General features: G+C 52.7%; 7 protein-coding genes across 7 annotated transcripts; 5 read left to right on the top strand and 2 right to left on the bottom strand.

The window, feature by feature from the left end:
• Window positions 1–301: 301 nt before the first annotated feature.
• Window positions 302–1191, bottom strand: CTAM01_09076 (uncharacterized protein; the record flags this gene model as incomplete). Its single annotated transcript, XM_060525096.1, has 2 exons — window positions 302–365; window positions 416–1191. The coding sequence occupies 2 exons, from the start codon at window positions 1189–1191 to the stop codon at window positions 302–304; spliced, it is 840 nt and encodes a 279-aa protein (XP_060380278.1).
• CTAM01_09075 (uncharacterized protein) lies at window positions 791–1242 on the top strand (the record flags this gene model as incomplete). The annotated part of the gene is made up of 2 exons (XM_060525095.1): window positions 791–988; window positions 1108–1242. 2 exons carry the CDS (start codon window positions 791–793, stop codon window positions 1240–1242), a joined length of 333 nt encoding a protein of 110 aa, XP_060380277.1.
• A 1045-nt stretch (window positions 1243–2287) lies between these two features.
• On the top strand, window positions 2288–4114 carry CTAM01_09074 (uncharacterized protein; the record flags this gene model as incomplete). The annotated part of the gene is made up of 1 exon (XM_060525094.1): window positions 2288–4114. One exon carries the CDS (start codon window positions 2288–2290, stop codon window positions 4112–4114), a length of 1827 nt encoding a protein of 608 aa, XP_060380276.1.
• A 335-nt stretch (window positions 4115–4449) lies between these two features.
• Window positions 4450–6098, bottom strand: CTAM01_09073 (uncharacterized protein; the record flags this gene model as incomplete). The annotated part of the gene is made up of 5 exons (XM_060525093.1): window positions 4450–4704; window positions 4845–4875; window positions 5000–5199; window positions 5368–5427; window positions 5856–6098. The coding sequence occupies 5 exons, from the start codon at window positions 6096–6098 to the stop codon at window positions 4450–4452; spliced, it is 789 nt and encodes a 262-aa protein (XP_060380275.1).
• Window positions 6099–6774: 676 nt separating this feature from the next.
• CTAM01_09072 (amino acid permease) lies at window positions 6775–8583 on the top strand (the record flags this gene model as incomplete). Its single annotated transcript, XM_060525092.1, has 2 exons — window positions 6775–7190; window positions 7320–8583. 2 exons carry the CDS (start codon window positions 6775–6777, stop codon window positions 8581–8583), a joined length of 1680 nt encoding a protein of 559 aa, XP_060380274.1.
• A 2635-nt stretch (window positions 8584–11218) lies between these two features.
• Window positions 11219–13054, top strand: CTAM01_09071 (major facilitator superfamily transporter; the record flags this gene model as incomplete). The annotated part of the gene is made up of 1 exon (XM_060525091.1): window positions 11219–13054. One exon carries the CDS (start codon window positions 11219–11221, stop codon window positions 13052–13054), a length of 1836 nt encoding a protein of 611 aa, XP_060380273.1.
• Window positions 13055–13784: 730 nt separating this feature from the next.
• Window positions 13785–15970, top strand: CTAM01_09070 (uncharacterized protein; the record flags this gene model as incomplete). Its single annotated transcript, XM_060525090.1, has 6 exons — window positions 13785–13986; window positions 14056–14342; window positions 14405–14531; window positions 14595–15050; window positions 15107–15873; window positions 15926–15970. The coding sequence occupies 6 exons, from the start codon at window positions 13785–13787 to the stop codon at window positions 15968–15970; spliced, it is 1884 nt and encodes a 627-aa protein (XP_060380272.1).
• Window positions 15971–16103: the final 133 nt, after the last annotated feature.

The raw sequence follows: 16103 nt of genomic DNA, 5'->3' as shown, positions 1-16103 counted from the left end.
CTACTATAAATGAGCTCCTATACTGGGGAGGTTGGACTCTGAATATTTAGTCATATCTAGCTCCCTAAAACAGGTCATTTGCACGCACTCTTTAGTTTCCTGTCTATCGCGTTCATTTCATCATCTCGATCGCATTGTAAGCGTCATGATATCTCTTCGAGACCTCTTACTCTACCAACAATCCGCTTTTGAGCAGAAACCATCCAAGTCTGCGTGCCCGATCAAGTGGAAGACTGCCAGATACACTGCTAACTCCACATGCAGTAGTCCCACGGAAGACCACTTCGTCACAATCAACTTCTCAGCGTTGCCAAGAAACCACGAAACTAAAGAAACCGACACTATCGAAAACCAGAATCGCCAAGCCAGAAGATAATATCGGCATGGACCGAAGTAAATCTCAACCGTCGTCCATGTGCCAACCCCTAACAACCACATGAAAGCTCTCCCAAAACTCCATCTCCACTTGGACATCTGCGTCATGCTGCCGCCCGTTTTCAAGTGAAGGCCTGCGAGGCCGCTCCATCCCTCCAATATTGCTCTGATGTCACCTCGTGTTCGAGGCGGCCACCAGCGTAGAATGTTGGCCTTTGGATTGCAGAAGCCGTTTGGGACAACTGAGGAGACCGTAGCCGACGTTGCGGTGGGGAGGATGAAATAGCTCATAAGCGTAAGGGTTTGTCGGAGAGTGCCGTTTTCCAAGAGAGATCGCGGACCAGATTCTGCCGGGAAAAAGTCGACGAGACATTGAGATCCGTTGGTGATTATGTACTTGCCACCAAGGATCACTATGATGGTTTTGAAGATAATGGCAGCGGTCTCGGTGGCTCCTCTGAACCAGGACTCTGAAGATGACGACGACTGGGCTACAGACGACTTGGATCCTCTACCGCCCAAGACAGACCCTAGAGATGGGAATGGGATCCACCAGTTGATTGGGGGAAGAAAAGCATCCAAGGCGACTTTTGCCATGGCGAGGCATATTACTGTTAGTGAGAAAAGCACCAAGTATACAGGGGTGCTCATCCTCTCCGGCTGCATATGCTCTCTCGGTGCCATCGGAATATGGTCATGATCTCGACGGTTCGAATTTCCTCGCGCCGCCAGGCCATCGTGCTCCCCGTCTCGCTCCGGCCGGTCATTCCGGGTACCTCGGAGTTCCGGAATAATACCACTGACGAGTGGCTCCATGGACCCAGCTACAGCCTTATCACGGCCGATTTGACTTTGAGGAGGTCTTAGGTTCGCTTCCGTCCGCCACGGAAGAGGTTCGCGTTCTGAAAGTGATGATATCGATATGGTTGAATACAGTTTGACTGAACATGATAAGGAAGCCTGGCATGGTGAGATTACGAGGTGCAGGTGAGATGCAGCTTATCTAAAGTACTTTACTTAGTAAGTAGTTGCTGTGCCTCCCACTGGGCAAAAAAGCCTTAGGCCAAGGAATGGCCAACCTACAAAAGTAGCTCAATGAACGATTGGCTGAAAAGGTAAGGTTGTACAAGGTCAGTCACGTCCATTGTGGTCGGCAGCAATCAGCTTTTGGTTCTTGCTTTGTGAGAATAATCTTCCTATTTTATGTTCTTGTTTCTGTCTTTCAATCCAACCCCTTACTGCCTTCCTGCGGATTCGAGAATCCCTTTAGTTTCTCAACGACGGAAATGGCTTCCCTCAACTTACCATAGATACACAACCATCAACTCGTGGCCTTGGCTTGTCAGACCATATTCTGTAGCTTGACATACCGGCACCATAGTGAGCAGTCGTCAAGAAACAGCATGGTGTGGGATCTGTCAGCGCACAATGTAACGTATCCCATCCACTAAGCGACGGCCCGTTTTCCCCTTAAATCCCTCCAGTATTCATCCCCCAATCTGTCACCATGCCCGAGAGGAAATCCTACGCTGTGCTGACGTCTTGCTAGGGGACCAAAGACTATCGAATCTGACAGCTGGCTAAATCCAACAACAGAATCCGAGCCGACCTTACAGCACTTCTGAACCAACCTCACGACGCCCGTATAGCCCATCTTCAGGGGTCTTTAAGCATGCTAGCCTGATTCCACAGTAGTGGCGCATATGACCCGCGTTCCGACGACTCAATCCATGATGGATTCCCACGTACGATGATGCGATTCGGAGGGTATACATAAGTATAGACTCAAGTCATTGACCTTCATCATGGACTTCCCCAGGGAGTTCAGCTCGGCTCACTCCTTCAAGATTCTTCGAGCAAAACGCGCTCATCGATTGAAGTATCAAGCGACAAACCCACCCTTCACAACATAATGCTGCGGACTTTCATCTTGTCGCTTGTGAGCCTCGCGGCGGCGCAAGACCGCCTCTTTTCCTCGGCCTTTGGGTACCCCGGCCGCAATACAAGCTACGATTACATCGTCATCGGCGGCGGCACCGCCGGCCTAACTATCGCGTCGCGCCTCGCCGCAACATCGGCCTCCGTCGCTGTGGTCGAGGCCGGCGGTTTCTACGAGGTCGAAAATGGCAACAACAGCGTCGTGCCCCTCCTCTCGCTGACCGGCATTGCCTTCATCGATCCATCGCCAGAGTTCACACCGCAGCCCCTGATGGACTGGTCCCTGGTTTCGGAACCGATCGCAGGCGCCGGAGGCCGACGGGTGCACTATGCGCAGGGAAAAACGCTTGGAGGGTCTTCTGCGATCAACACCATGTCGTATATCCGCGGAACAAAGGGATCCCATGACCTCTGGGCCGAGACAGTTGGCGATGAGACGTTTCGCTGGGAGAACATGCTCAGGTTTTTCAAGCGCTCTGTCGACCTCACGCCGCCGAACGAGGAGAAGAGGCAGAACACGAATGCGACTGTGAGGTTCGATCCTAGCGACTACGATAAGCAGGGAGGCCCGTTGCAGGTTTCTTGGAATAACTGGGTCGACCCGACGCTTACGTGGCTTGCTCAAGTGGTTCTGAGCCTCGGACTGAGTATCAGCCCCAAGGGATCCAGCAGTGGCACGCTCGCGGGATACGGCGCGTGGGTGCCTTCGACGATCGAGCCGGAAAAGACGCAGCGATCTACGAGCGAGAGCAGCTTTCTACGACAGGCTATCAAGGACACTGAAATCACTGTGTACACTCACACTCTGGCAACTAAGATCCTGTTCGATGGCACCAAGGCTGTGGGTGTGAGCGTCAACTCCCAAGGGGTCGAGTACACCCTGTCTGCTAATGAAGAAGTCATCCTCACCGCTGGCACGTTTCACTCTCCGCAACTTCTCCAAGTCTCTGGGATTGGTCCTCGCGAAAGACTGGAAGCTCTCTCAATCCCGGTCATCGCCGACATCCCCGGCGTGGGACAGAACCTGCAAGACCCAATCCAGATCTTCGTCGCGTACCCCGTTAGCACGCCTTCTGCACAATCTCTCACTAATGATCCAGCCCTCAACCCAGGCTTCGTCGAAGAGTATCTCAAATTTGGCACCGGTCCCTACAGTTCCGCTGCAGGCTTTTTGGCGCACGAGCGGCTTCCCAACTCTACTCTCGCCAATCTCACGCAAACAACTCGCGACAAGCTTGCTTCGGTTCCTTCTGACTGGCCTCAGCTTTCCTTCATCGTAGGATCCTTCTCAACTGGGCCAGGACAAACTAGCGGGACTCTCGCTGCTTACCTCCCTCTCGTTTTCTCCCGCGGTAACGTCACTATATCGTCAGTTTCCATTGACGCGAAGCCGGTCATCAACTTGAATTGGTTATCCGACTCCGCCGATGTAGAAATAGCTGTCACGGCCGTCAAGCGGCTACGTACGGCTTGGGCCTCACCATTCGCCAATACTCCCGGATTCAAGACTGGCCCTGAGCTGCTCCCAGGAGATTCGGTGCAGACCGACGAACAGATACTGGAGTATGTGAGGGCTAACGTGGGGCAAGTGTGGCATCCTGTGTCCACTGCTGCCATGGGAAAAGAGGAAGACGTCACATCGGGCAAGGCGGTGGTAGACAGCCGCGGGCGTGTGTTTGGTGTCCAGGGGCTGAGAGTCGCTGATGCGAGCGCTTTTCCATTTGCTCTGCCGGGACACCCTCAGTCTGCTGTGTACGCTTTGGCAGAGAAGATTGCGGAGGACATAATTATTGGTCGTTGAACAAATCACATTCATTGGTGCTGTGTTGAATTAGCTATGGTCACTAGGTGACTAGGCCTCTGTGGTATCTTCCGGTGGCCCTAACTGCGTGATGCAGCATATCGCTTCTCCCTATTTCCAAGCCATATCACTGGCCATTCATGATGACCAATTCGAGTAATTCCTTCTATCCATCTGTAAGGTACCCAATGTTGAAGAGCGCGGTCACGCTGCTCATGCAAGATTGCCTAGTCGATAGCCAGGTAGGAGCTCAGTGACATGCCTCAGTGATTTTCCATGTGTTCGATAAACTCTTGAATAGCCTTGCAGTCGGACTCTCTGCACTCGATTTCCGACTAGTTTCTCTCGAGGTATTCCGTCTCGTACTTGAGAAAATGCACACGACTCTGGTTCTCTGCAATAGCTTCCTTGGCCATTCGCACCTTTTCACGACGACCAATGCTTTGGTTGACGGAGTGCAAAGTCATATAGAGATCAGAGTCGATCGTAGTGATAGAGTCGTCAGTCAGCTCGCAAAGTTCGCAGTCGCCTTGGGCGCAAGAGTCACCTGAAGGCTCCCTGTCGCCGAAAGCCTTGTCGTTCTCTTCGTTCTATTCATCTGTTGTTAGCCTCGGATGTTTTTAGGGTGGTGTGGCCTACTTCCCCGAGCTGATGTGATGAGACGTGAGGGGAATGGAGGTGCTGATAAAAAGGAACTCAAAGGAAGAAAGGAAATGGAGGCTCATCTCACGGCACCGGCGCTGGCGTTGGCGTTGAAAAGCCTATGGCCCATCTTGTCTCAGTACAGCGTTTTCGCTGGTGTTGACGACAGAGAATTTCTGGTAATGGTAGGGCCCTGGTAAGAGGTCAGATGGAAATTCGTCAAGGAAATTCATATTATCTCACCTACTAGATGTAGTGATGCGAGTATCGATAGCAGCCTCCGCCTCGACGGTGCTCACGTACGCCCTCATGTTCTTGGTCTTAAGCCAGGGGTCAAAAGTAGACTGGGTTTGGAGGATTTTCCAGGACACCTCCCCCTTCTGGCCCAAACGCCAGAGACGTCCAATGACCTGGCACTGCAAGCCAAAGTTGGAACAATTCTCCTGATAAGAGGTCAGATGGAAGTTTGTTAAGGAAATTCACATTATCTCACCGACTCGATGTCAGGGGGACTATCAGCTCCAATAATTCCTAGCTGGGCCCGGGAGGTGTATTCGAGATGGTCTCAGTGAGAACGTCCATTCTTGGTTCTCAATATCACCGGTACTTACGAAGTTCCAGTGAAGTGGCTTCCATACAAGTCGTCTCCAGACGAGCTTCATTGAGAGCGTCTACGACCTTGAGAATGCAAGTGGAGTCACCTTGCCGAGTGAACAGATTAGGTAGGTGAAAGTCTAGGTAAAACATCCAGGCGAGTCGTGAGAGAACCTGTCTGCTGGAGTAAAGAAGCTCTCCGGGCCTTCACTGAAGATGTAGTGATAATTCTGCTCTCCTCGATGTTGTTATACTCGAGAATCCAAGGGACCCAAAGCAGGGTGGGATTGATCTCGTTGTGGTCAGTGGTACATTTTGGAACCCTTGACGGTTCGATGCACCAGAACCTCGCCCGGCGTCTAAGCTTGTGACCTTACTTACTATGAGCACGGTTCTATGCAATGTGACTGAGTGTATAAGAAAGGCAGCGCATGATTCAGGACATGATCAGAAGCTAGAAAGATTAAATCGGAATATCGTGTACTGGTAATTGACTATATTGTACGTTGAGTCGGCGATTGTTCGTGGTGTAAGACATGAGTATAATGTTCCACGCGGTCTCGGGCTTGTGGCGCTCAGCCTTGAAGCGGTCGAAGAGCTTGACAAGGCCCTTAGTCTTTTCCAAGGTTTCTTTCACCCTGTGCTTGGGCGCGGTCTTGGGCGTCTGGTAGAACACATGCACCTTGAAGAGGTGATAGAAGTTCTCCTTGACGACCTTGAACGTCTGGTCGAGGACGGACGCCGGCATCACAATGGCCGAGGGATAGTACTTCCACTCGGGGTCGCCCTCGATATATATATATTTATATGCATAGATGTGCGCAAGTGATAAAATAGTTCGGATCATGGACCCATATATAGCTAAAGTACAAAGGAGTATCATGTCGAAAGTGCCTGGCCTTGTTGGACCCAGGTCTCGTGGGATCTTTACATTATGATGAAATTTGATGGGATCCTATAAGCTAATTATCTCCACGACTGTAGATGCTCTGATGACTACACGACAGCTGGATGTTTGTACCGTTGTGCTCTTTCAGTATGACCGTCACTCTCATCCTGTCTTCTTCTGGCGTTGTTTGCCCATCGAGAGGTGGTTTCCTATCAACCCCGCACTTTCAATTGCGCATGTGCCGCTTGTGCAGGATCAGAATGCAGAGATCTGCAAGCCAAACGCGTGATCCATAGAGGTAGGAGAGAGACGATTGGAGAAACGGGGTAAGCGATAAACGGAAATCGTGTTACGCTTGTTGCTACTACTTAAATTGTTCCTTGCTGTTTAATGCGCCCGCTTGAGTGTATCCTGTTTGTCTTTTAAAGAAACAGATCTTATGTTGTCGGATGCCGCTTCAAGTTGAGAAGCACAATCATTTACGCCTCTGCAAGCTTTAGGATACGTTTCCCATTGCCAGAGACGCACAGAACCGATGGAGACTACTAGAGAGAAGCTAGAAGGGAGGCCAGAGAGAGCAGGAGACCCCGCGCACAGCGACATCGAGCTAGCAACGACAACAAGAAGCGCAACAGTAGCGGACCTCAAACAACAACAAGAGCTACAGCACATCGGAACACTTGACCGGAAACTGAAGTCGCGGCATGTTCAATTCCTGGCTCTGTCGGGAGCCATCGGAACGGGGCTTTTCGTCGGCAGCGGCCAAGTTCTGTCGCTGGCCGGGCCGTTGTCCGCCTTCATCTGCTATGCGGTGACCGGGTTCAACCTGTACTGCGTGATCAACTGCCTCGGTGAGATGGCTGCATGGCTACCTATTCCGGGTGCTGTGCCAATATTTGCTGCGCGGTTCGTTGATCCCGCGTTGGGGTTCACTTTGGGATGGAACTACTGGTAAGCGACTCATTCCTGAAGACTTCGCGGGGCGCGGAGATGAACAGATAACTATGCTTGTTGAGACACCGGGAATCCAAGTTCCAGCTCCAAGACTATTGGAATGAGCGGGCGCTCATCGTAAGACAGGTACCAATTCGCCATCGGCGTTCCGATCGAAGTTACCGTCTCGGTGGTCATCCTTGACTATTGGGACCACGCCATACCGCAAGCCGCCCTCATCACCATCTTCTTTGCAGCAATGGTCCTCGTAAACTGCCTCCCGGTCCGCATATACGGTGAAGCAGAGTTTTTCTTCGGCGCCATCAAACTCATCACAATCGTCGGCCTCATCATCCTAATGTTCATCATCACCGTGGGTGGCGGACCCAGTGGAGACGCCATCGGCTTCCGCTACTGGCACGACCCCGGCCCGATGAACGAGTATCTCCGGCCCGGCGCCCTTGGCCGTTTCCTTGCCTTCTGGAAAGTCTTCATTCAGGCTACATTCTCTTATGGCGGCAGCGAGATGGTCGTCGTCGCGTCCGGCGAGACTGAGAACCCGCGCCGCAATATTCCAAAGGCAATTCGCCGCGTTTTCTGGCGCATCGCAATATTCTATGTCCTCGCCATCTTCCTCGTCGGGCTGTGCGTCTCTTCAGAGGACCCTAATCTGCTCAACGCGATCAGCAGCAGCAGTCCCGGCGCCGCGCAGAGCCCCTTTGTCATCGCTATCAGCAACGCCGGCATCGGAACGCTGCCCTCCATCATCAACGGCGTGATCCTCAGCAGCGCATGGAGCGCCGGCAACAGCTTCTTCTACGCCTCCACGCGGGTCCTCTACGCTGCTGCACTCGACGGCAAGGCGCCCGCGATCCTTAAATGGGAGCGCTTCGGCGTACCGTACGCCTGCGTCGCTGCTACATCGGCGCTGGGGTGCTTAGTTTACCTCAACGTGAACAATCGCGCCGCTGAGGTGTTTTTCTGGATCAGCAACCTCAGCGCCGTGAGCACCCTGATTGTGTGGGCTAGCGTGTGCTATACCTACTTACGGTTCTACCAGTGCCTGCGACATAATGGTATCGATCGCGATACGTTGCCGTACAAGGCCCCGATGCAGCCGTTTCTTGCGTACTTTGCTGTTGTTTTTTGTCTCGTCGTTGCGTTCTTCAATGGGTTTGATGCGTTTTTCCCAGGGCGGTTCAGTGCCAAGACGTTTTTGCCGCCGTACATCGACATTCCAATCTTCCTGTCACTTTTTCTAGGCTACAAGTTTGTTAAGAAGACCAAGTTCGTAAAAGTTTCCGAGATGGATATCTGGTCGGGCAAGGCGGAGATTGATCGGCTTGAGCCGACGTGGCCGGTGGTGAAGCCTCGCAACTGGTTGGAACGGATTTGGTTTTGGATCGCGTGAAGCGCGGCACACAATTTTCGGCGATGTGGCAGGGCGTTCGACTGTACACACAGTACACGTAGTAAGCATGAATCACTTGATCTTCTTCCTCGCTGCTAGCACTTCCTTCGGCGACAAATTCTCGTGAGAGTTGGGCTGAAAGGAGGTGACTGAGGTGGGAGTTGGATCTAGACCAGAAGCTTGTCGCGGTAAACGACTACTTCCTAAAGCCCCGATCTTTGGAGAACTCCCTCTTAGGTTCCAGACCGGTGGAAACATAAATTCCCGTGTCCCCAGACCCAGCGGTGAGCAACTAGTTTTTCACGAGTGAAAATCCTTGATCAATAGCCAGATTCCTGGCGCACCCGACGTTCTGGTCAATACCCACAGATCGGTGGCCGGGGAGCTCGGGCGCCGCCTGGAACCCCAGCTCCGATGCTACTGCAAAATCCCGCCGACCCTCTTGTTTTGCATAGTCTTTTCCATGTGTCTCTTGACCCTCCTGCCTTGAGAAGAGATTAGATCCTTAGTTAGTGCCGTAGGTAGAATTCCAGGAAAAAGCCTAAAAGGTACTTGACAACGAGGTATTTTGCAGAGACCATGATGCACTGATGCAGACGGCACTTCTGTTAGTGCCGCTGACTAGTACCGGTAGCCTAGTGGAAAGACGGCAGTCAGACGCATCATTTGTGGCGTTTTTGTAGTGTTGGTGGCATGCGCGATCATATCTCAGCTCTGCCCACCGGCCGACATGTTCGCAGCCGTCTTGTGGGGGAAGCTTGGAGTAGGTATCCTGAGTCCTGGCCCCCTAGCCTAGTTGCAAAGAAGTTCCGGACTAACAGGATTATCAATGGTTTGTGGACAGCGTTCCGCAACAGAAAATCAAGTGAAGCGATGACAGAGGGTCGTACGGTGGGTGTATTCTCTGAAGAGGTCAAGAGACCTAGACTCTGAACGTGAGCATGAGCCGATTTTGCCCACATGGAGGATCCAACCACCTCTAGTCGCCGAGGTCGCTGCCGTCTTTTCTTTGGCGGGAACCCTTTTTCGGTGGTGCTGACAGGCGCAAAAGGCGGCCTCGTGGCTCGCGCGGGTGCAAAGCAATCCATTTGTCAAAAGCGACCGGGTCGACCGATGTTCTGATCACTTGGCCACCCCGTTCCTGAGCCAGCCGGGAGCATGCGGAGATTGGTCATAGAGTGGGGGCCAGAATTAGAGACACAGGGTCGTGGATTCGTGGGTTGTCTTTGTGGGCGACTTTTGAGGTGAACTGGGTTGAATTTGTGGTCCTTTACAAGGTAGCAGACTGGGAATAGGATCCTAACGCTTGTTGCAATAATTGCTCGTCAAAATAGTGCGCACAACGAGGTAGCAACGCTGTAGTCGTCAGATGGGCTGGGAGTCTGTAGTTAGAAGATTTCCTGGGACAGAAGTGCGCCGAGGTCGTTGGTGGTGGCTGCGGGTAGCCTGATCGAGTCAAGCAGATGTTCTGCTGACGCCCTCTCTCTGGCGGCGGTACTTTTTCACAAGTGAAGAAGAGATGATGAGTGAGAATGAGACAAAAGAGAAAGACCAACTCAAACTCTCTGTCTTGGCAACTTTCGTGCCGAGGAATGGGTGGGCGGATCATGGAATGCGCCACGACGGCTTGGAGGACGTTACCGTTTGCGGTATCGATCGCAGCGGTTTGTGGTGCGAAAGGCGCACGCTAAATCAGATAAGATGGATCTGATAAAAAATTCTCTGATGGCTTGAGTCCTTGATCCCGACACCACCAAGTTTCACGCCACCAACCTGGAGTGCTGGACACATTCAAGGACTTCAACTCCGAGGCTTGAAGACCCGGGGCCAGGGATCGAAGCGGCGCTAGTCCAATAACTAACAAGATGCGAAAAAATCATCACGGCTAGCGCAAGCTGCGTCAGGCTGGATCGACTGGCTCAGTGGTTCGCCCCCTCCCCGTAGGTTCCCAGTCGTGCCAGTCTCTGGCTGCCCACCGAAATGGCTCCGATGGGCAAAGATGGATGGAGCGGCCTTGATTGGGCAGCGTGCAGGCTGTCTGCGAGCCTGAGAGACACTGATAAAGCTCTCTTCGCCATGTCTGGAAAGTTAAAAAGGGTCCTGGATGTAACCTCACCACCTCGTCTTCCCTGTCGTCCCTGCAGGCGGATCCTCTCTCTGAATTTTCTCCCTCTTTAATCCATTACATCCCCGGTCAGGTCATCAGTTTGACCTTGTCTCGTTGCTCTTCTTGCTTGTAAACAAATAGTTGCGCAGTGCGCTCTGTGCAATTGAGCAGACTCGAAAACCAGAGACGCGACCTTCACCTAGGCCCCGAATCTCTCACCTTCTCGGTAAACGCTCACTTCGGCGCATTGACCTTCGGTGTGTCGCAGCTCCTGCCACAGACCGCAAGACGTCACCGGAGCCCCGACTCCTTCCCGAGTAAGTGCCGCCGTCCTTCAACGTCAGCTTCCGTCAGGTCCCTCAAGGTTGCCGGCGCGGAAGTGGAGTTTCGCCGACTTCATCCGGGGATCTTGCGAAGTTCAACTTCATCTCAACTACAACTCTTTCGCGAAAACTCTCTGTTCTCGTACTAACTTTCATCCCAGGCCCTCTCATCATCCATCTCATCTGGGTATCGTAGTCACTCAAGATGGGTCTCTTTGGTCGTAAGAAGGAGACTGAGTCTCCTTCGGATATCGTCTCGCCCACAGCCGATCTCACCTCCGCAGAGAAGAATGCTCCTCTATCCCAAAACAGCCCTCCTCCTCCCACGTATGAGTCCAACAACATCTACGGCGAGAAGTCGCCTGGTGTTGCGAGAATCGAGGCCCTCTCTGCCGCCATCACCACTACCGACCGCTACTTCATCTTCTTCGGCGTCTTTTTGGTCGCCTATGCCTATGGTCTCGATGGAACCCTTCGCTACGCCTACCAACCCACCGCCACGAGCAGCTACGCTACGCACTCCCTTCTGGCTACCGTTAACGTCCTTCGCTCCGTCATCGCCGCTGCTGCTCAGCCCACATCCGCCAAGATTGCCGATGTCTTTGGTCGTGTCGAACTCATCTGCGTCTCCGTCATCTTCTACGTCGTCGGTACCATTGTCGAGGCATGTGCTACTGAGGTTAAGGCCTTCGCCGCCGGCGCCGTTATCTACCAGGTTGGCTACACCATGATCATGCTGCTTGTCGAGGTCATCATCGCCGATATTACCTCCACCCGCGCCCGTCTGCTGTTCAGTTACATTCCTGCGCTTCCTTTCATCATCAACACCTGGGTCAGCGGTAATATCTCCGCCCTGGTTCTCGGCGAAAGCACCTGGCAGTGGGGTATCGGCATGTGGTGTATCATTTACCCTGTCTGTGCCCTCCCCCTCATCATCAGCCTGTCCATTGTCGGCCGCCGCGCTAGGAAGCAGGGACTGCTCGACTCTTACTCGTCTCCTTTCCGCATGCTCGGCCCCAAGAAGTTCCTCATTGAGCTGTTCTGGCAGCTCGATGTCATCGGTATCATCCTGGTTATCGCCATCTTCGCCCTAATTTTGGTTCCTCTCACCATTGCCGGTGGCTTCTCGACAACGTGGCGCGAGGCTCACGTCATTGCCCCCCTCGTCATCGGTATCCTTTGCATCCCGGTCTTCGCTGTGTGGGAGATGAAGGCCAAGCACCCTCTCGTTCCCTTCAAGTTGATGCGCGACCGTGGTATCCTGGCCCCTCTCGGTATTGCACTGGGTCTCAACTGGGCTTGGTACATGCAGGGAGACTACCTCTACACCGTCTGTATCGTTGCTTTCGACTTCAGCATTGCGTCCGCTACCCGGATTACGTCGCTGTACTCCTTCTGCAGTGTCATCACCGGCTTTATCCTGGGCTTCATCGTCTTCAAGGTCCGCCGCCTCAAATACTTTATCATCGCCGGTACCATGCTCTTCATGGTCGCTTTCGGTCTGTTGATCCACTATCGTGGTTCTCCTACCTCCGCCGGACAAAGCGGTGTCATCGGTGCCCAGGTCCTTCTCGGTATTGCAGGTGGCATGTTCCCCTATCCTGCGCAAGCCTCGCTCCAGACCACTCTGAAGCACGAGCACCTTGCAATCATGACCGGTCTCTACCTCGCCACTTATAACATTGGATCTGCCTTCGGCAACACAGTATCTGGCGCTATTTGGACTCAGGTTCTGCCCTCCGTCCTTCAAGAGAACCTTGCACCCTTTGGCAATGACTCTCTGGCTACCGTAACCTACGCTCAGCCTTTTGTTGCCATCGCCGAGTACCCCGTTGGAACCCCCGAGCGCGCGGCCATTATCGACTCGTACCAGCACGTCCAGCGTCTTCTTACCATTACCGGTATCTGCTTGACGGTCCCTCTTATCGCATTCGCCTTCCTCCTGAGGAACCCCAAGTTGAACGACCAGCAAACTCTTGCGGTTGACGACGTTCAGATCCGCCCTGCGGAGAACAATGACAACCTGCCTAGCAAGATTTAAGGATCGAGTTTGGATGTACCAAGACTGCTGATGTAATGATTTCACGTAATTGATTCATGGGTATCCGAAACCCTGTACGAGGCACGATGGGTCGAGTCTTCATTTAGAGATCGTGGTTAGAGATACCATTCACAGAAAGATTTGGTCGTAATTTAATATTCTTCCCAATTCACAATCAACCTTTACGATGATGGTTACGTCTGCGCTTAACCATAACGGCCACTCCTCTATCACGAAGACTATGCCAAGACTGGCTTGACGTAGCAACTGCTTACTTGCGTCTGTGCCAGCCTCCATTGATACCGCACTTTGAGCCCTTCCCCGCACGGAACAACCCGACTTGAATGCAGTCATTCCCTTCATAGTCATTTGAGGATCGACTTCAATTCGTTACCTCTACAAAACAAAGCAAACACGCGCTCTTCTAGGCCTAAGCATCCCCATCGTTCTTAGAAACTAGCTCATGCAGCACATTCCGATTGGCGTTCCTGCGACTTTTCCCGGCTTGAGTTACTCCAATGCAACATCGTTTAGACTTCAGCTTACTGGCATATGCACGTACAGGGCTTCTGCATCGCGACAATGGCGAGATCGTTGCCATTCTCGTTGACGAGAAGCTCATCTTTAAAGAGTGTCTCCGGCGTGTTCCTTCTTCATCGGTCCTTCCTCGTCGTTGTTCCTTCACCTCCTCAAGATACCCTTTCAACCTCGTCTGAGTCTAGTAGTACAGATGCCTAGTGTTCTCACAACACCCATGAAGGCCATTTTGGCACTGCTGGCGTTCAGCCCATCTTCACTAGCACTACAGGTCCCTCGCTACGCCACAATTGCCTCGCGAGATGTGGTTGCCGCGACTGATTATGACTTTGTCATTGCCGGCGGAGGCGTCTCGGGTCTTACCGTTGCCGATCGGCTGACCGAAGACCCCAGCAGTAAGTAGAGACCGTGCCATAGTTCATCTACCTCAGACGTGAATCCTCCACCTAATGCATGTGATATAGTCAAAGTCCTAGTCATCGAGACCGGGCCTTTCGACAAGGATGAAGACAGCGTCCTCGTCCCAGGTGCCTTCTTCCCTGTTCCGTACCTTTGGCCCAACTTGAATAGCGCACCACAGTCTGCGTTGAACAACCGCGTCTTTTCAGTGCCTGCCGGTCGAGTAGTAGGTGGCGGTTCTGTCGTCAACGGCATGGTCTTTGTGCGCGGTGGAAAGTCAGAATATGCGGCCTGGGAGCAGCTGGGTGCCAAAGGCTGGGGATGGGATGACCTATTGCCGTACTTTCGGAAAGTGAGTTCCATCTGGATATACATTCAGCATGGAACTGGGAATGCTAATCGCACCTTTGCTAGAGCGAGAATTTCACGACCCCGCCTCAAAACTTTGCTGACGCTGCCAACATCTCGTGGGTAGAGTCGGCTCACGGCCACAACGGACCTGTCCGTGCCTCGTATCCTAATTATTACTTCCCTGGTGCTGGTATGTAGCTCAATACAAAGAGGAGTAGGTTTCCGACATGTAATTTCCACTAAAATCACGTAGAAAACTTCTGGCAAGCTGCTCTACAAAGCGGCCTCACCCCTTCCCCGGACCCCAATGGCGGCGACCGGGCTGTCGGTCTCTTCAACTTCCCCACCCTCGCCGACGCAACAACCCGGACCCGGAGCCACGCGCGGATCAATCATTACCAACGCGTCAAAGACTCTCGTCCCAACTACCACATCTTGGTTGGACACACTGTATCCAAGATCCTATTCAAGGGAAGGAGGGCCGTTGGTCTCGAGTATCTACCTTCAACTGGTGGTGAGCCCCTCGAGGTCTACGTAAAGAAGGAGGTCCTGCTGGCAGCTGGGGCGCTCCATACACCACAGATTCTACAGCTTTCTGGCATTGGGTCAAAGAAATTCTTGAAGAGCTTTGGAATCGATACCATTGCAGATCTGCCTGGGGTCGGCGAGAACTTTATGGATCAGGGTGAACTAAAGGTTCCCTTCACATGTTGGTACCATTTCAATTCGAGAGCAAAAGTATAGTGACTGAAGGGAACAACACAGTTGAAAACAATGTTTTCCCCAACTCTGGAGCTCTAGACACCAACAAAACATACGACGCTGAACAACGCGCCCTTTACGACGCCGAAAAGCAGGGAGCGTACACCATCGTCAGAACCCTAAGCACAAACCTAGCCGTACCGCCGCTAGCCAACACAACCTCCTCCTGGCGCGACATCCTCGCCACTGCAAAGTCCCACGACCCCACCGAGTATCTTGCTCCAGGTACCCCTGCATCCGTTCAAGAAGGCTACAAGAAGCAGCGGGAAATCGTTCTCGACCAGCTCGCAGGACAAGATGTGCCCCTCGGCATGGTCCACTGGGGCACCGGCAATAGTATCACGCTCTACTTCCTCCGGGCGCTGAGCCGGGGGTCGGTGAAGATTAACTCCACGGACCCGCTGCAGCAACCCGTCATTGACTTTCGCACTGCTTCTGATCCCACTGACTTCGACCTCGCTGTGGCGCTGTTTGAGAAGGGGAAGGAGATCATGTCTGCGCCGGCGATGAAGATTCTTGGGCCCAAGATGGCGGCACCGTATGATACCGCTTCTAAAGAAGAGATGAAGACGTTGCTGGCTGCGAACATGTCACCTTCGAACGCCCATTCGTGTTGTACTGCGGCTATGGTACCCAAGGAAGAAGGAGGTGTGGTGGATACGGAGATGCAGGTTTATGGGGTTAAGGGGTTGAGGGTTATTGATGTTAGTTATTGGCCCATGGTGTTGACTGCAGCGCCGACGGCAACGACTTATGCCTCTGGAGAAAAGGTAAGAAGGGCATCTGAAGCGCTTAAGTACGCGATTACTAACTTCAGTGCAGATTGCGGATATCATCAAGAAAAAGTATGGTATCGCCTCACTCTGAACAACAATGAGGGAGCTTTAATTGCAATCTCTTTTTCAGATAAATAATCCAGGTCATTGGATTGATTAGGTAAATATTTTGAAGACTTGCTGGGCTCAAGCACAGAATACCATGCCTGCGTGCCGGCGCGGGT

This window comes from Colletotrichum tamarilloi, assembly GCF_030869305.1.
Source record: "Colletotrichum tamarilloi strain Tom-12 chromosome Unknown Scaffold_34.1, whole genome shotgun sequence".
NCBI lineage: Eukaryota > Fungi > Ascomycota > Sordariomycetes > Glomerellales > Glomerellaceae > Colletotrichum > Colletotrichum tamarilloi.
The sequence above is the reverse complement of the archived record's forward strand: the minus strand, read 5'-3'. Positions and strand labels throughout refer to the sequence as shown.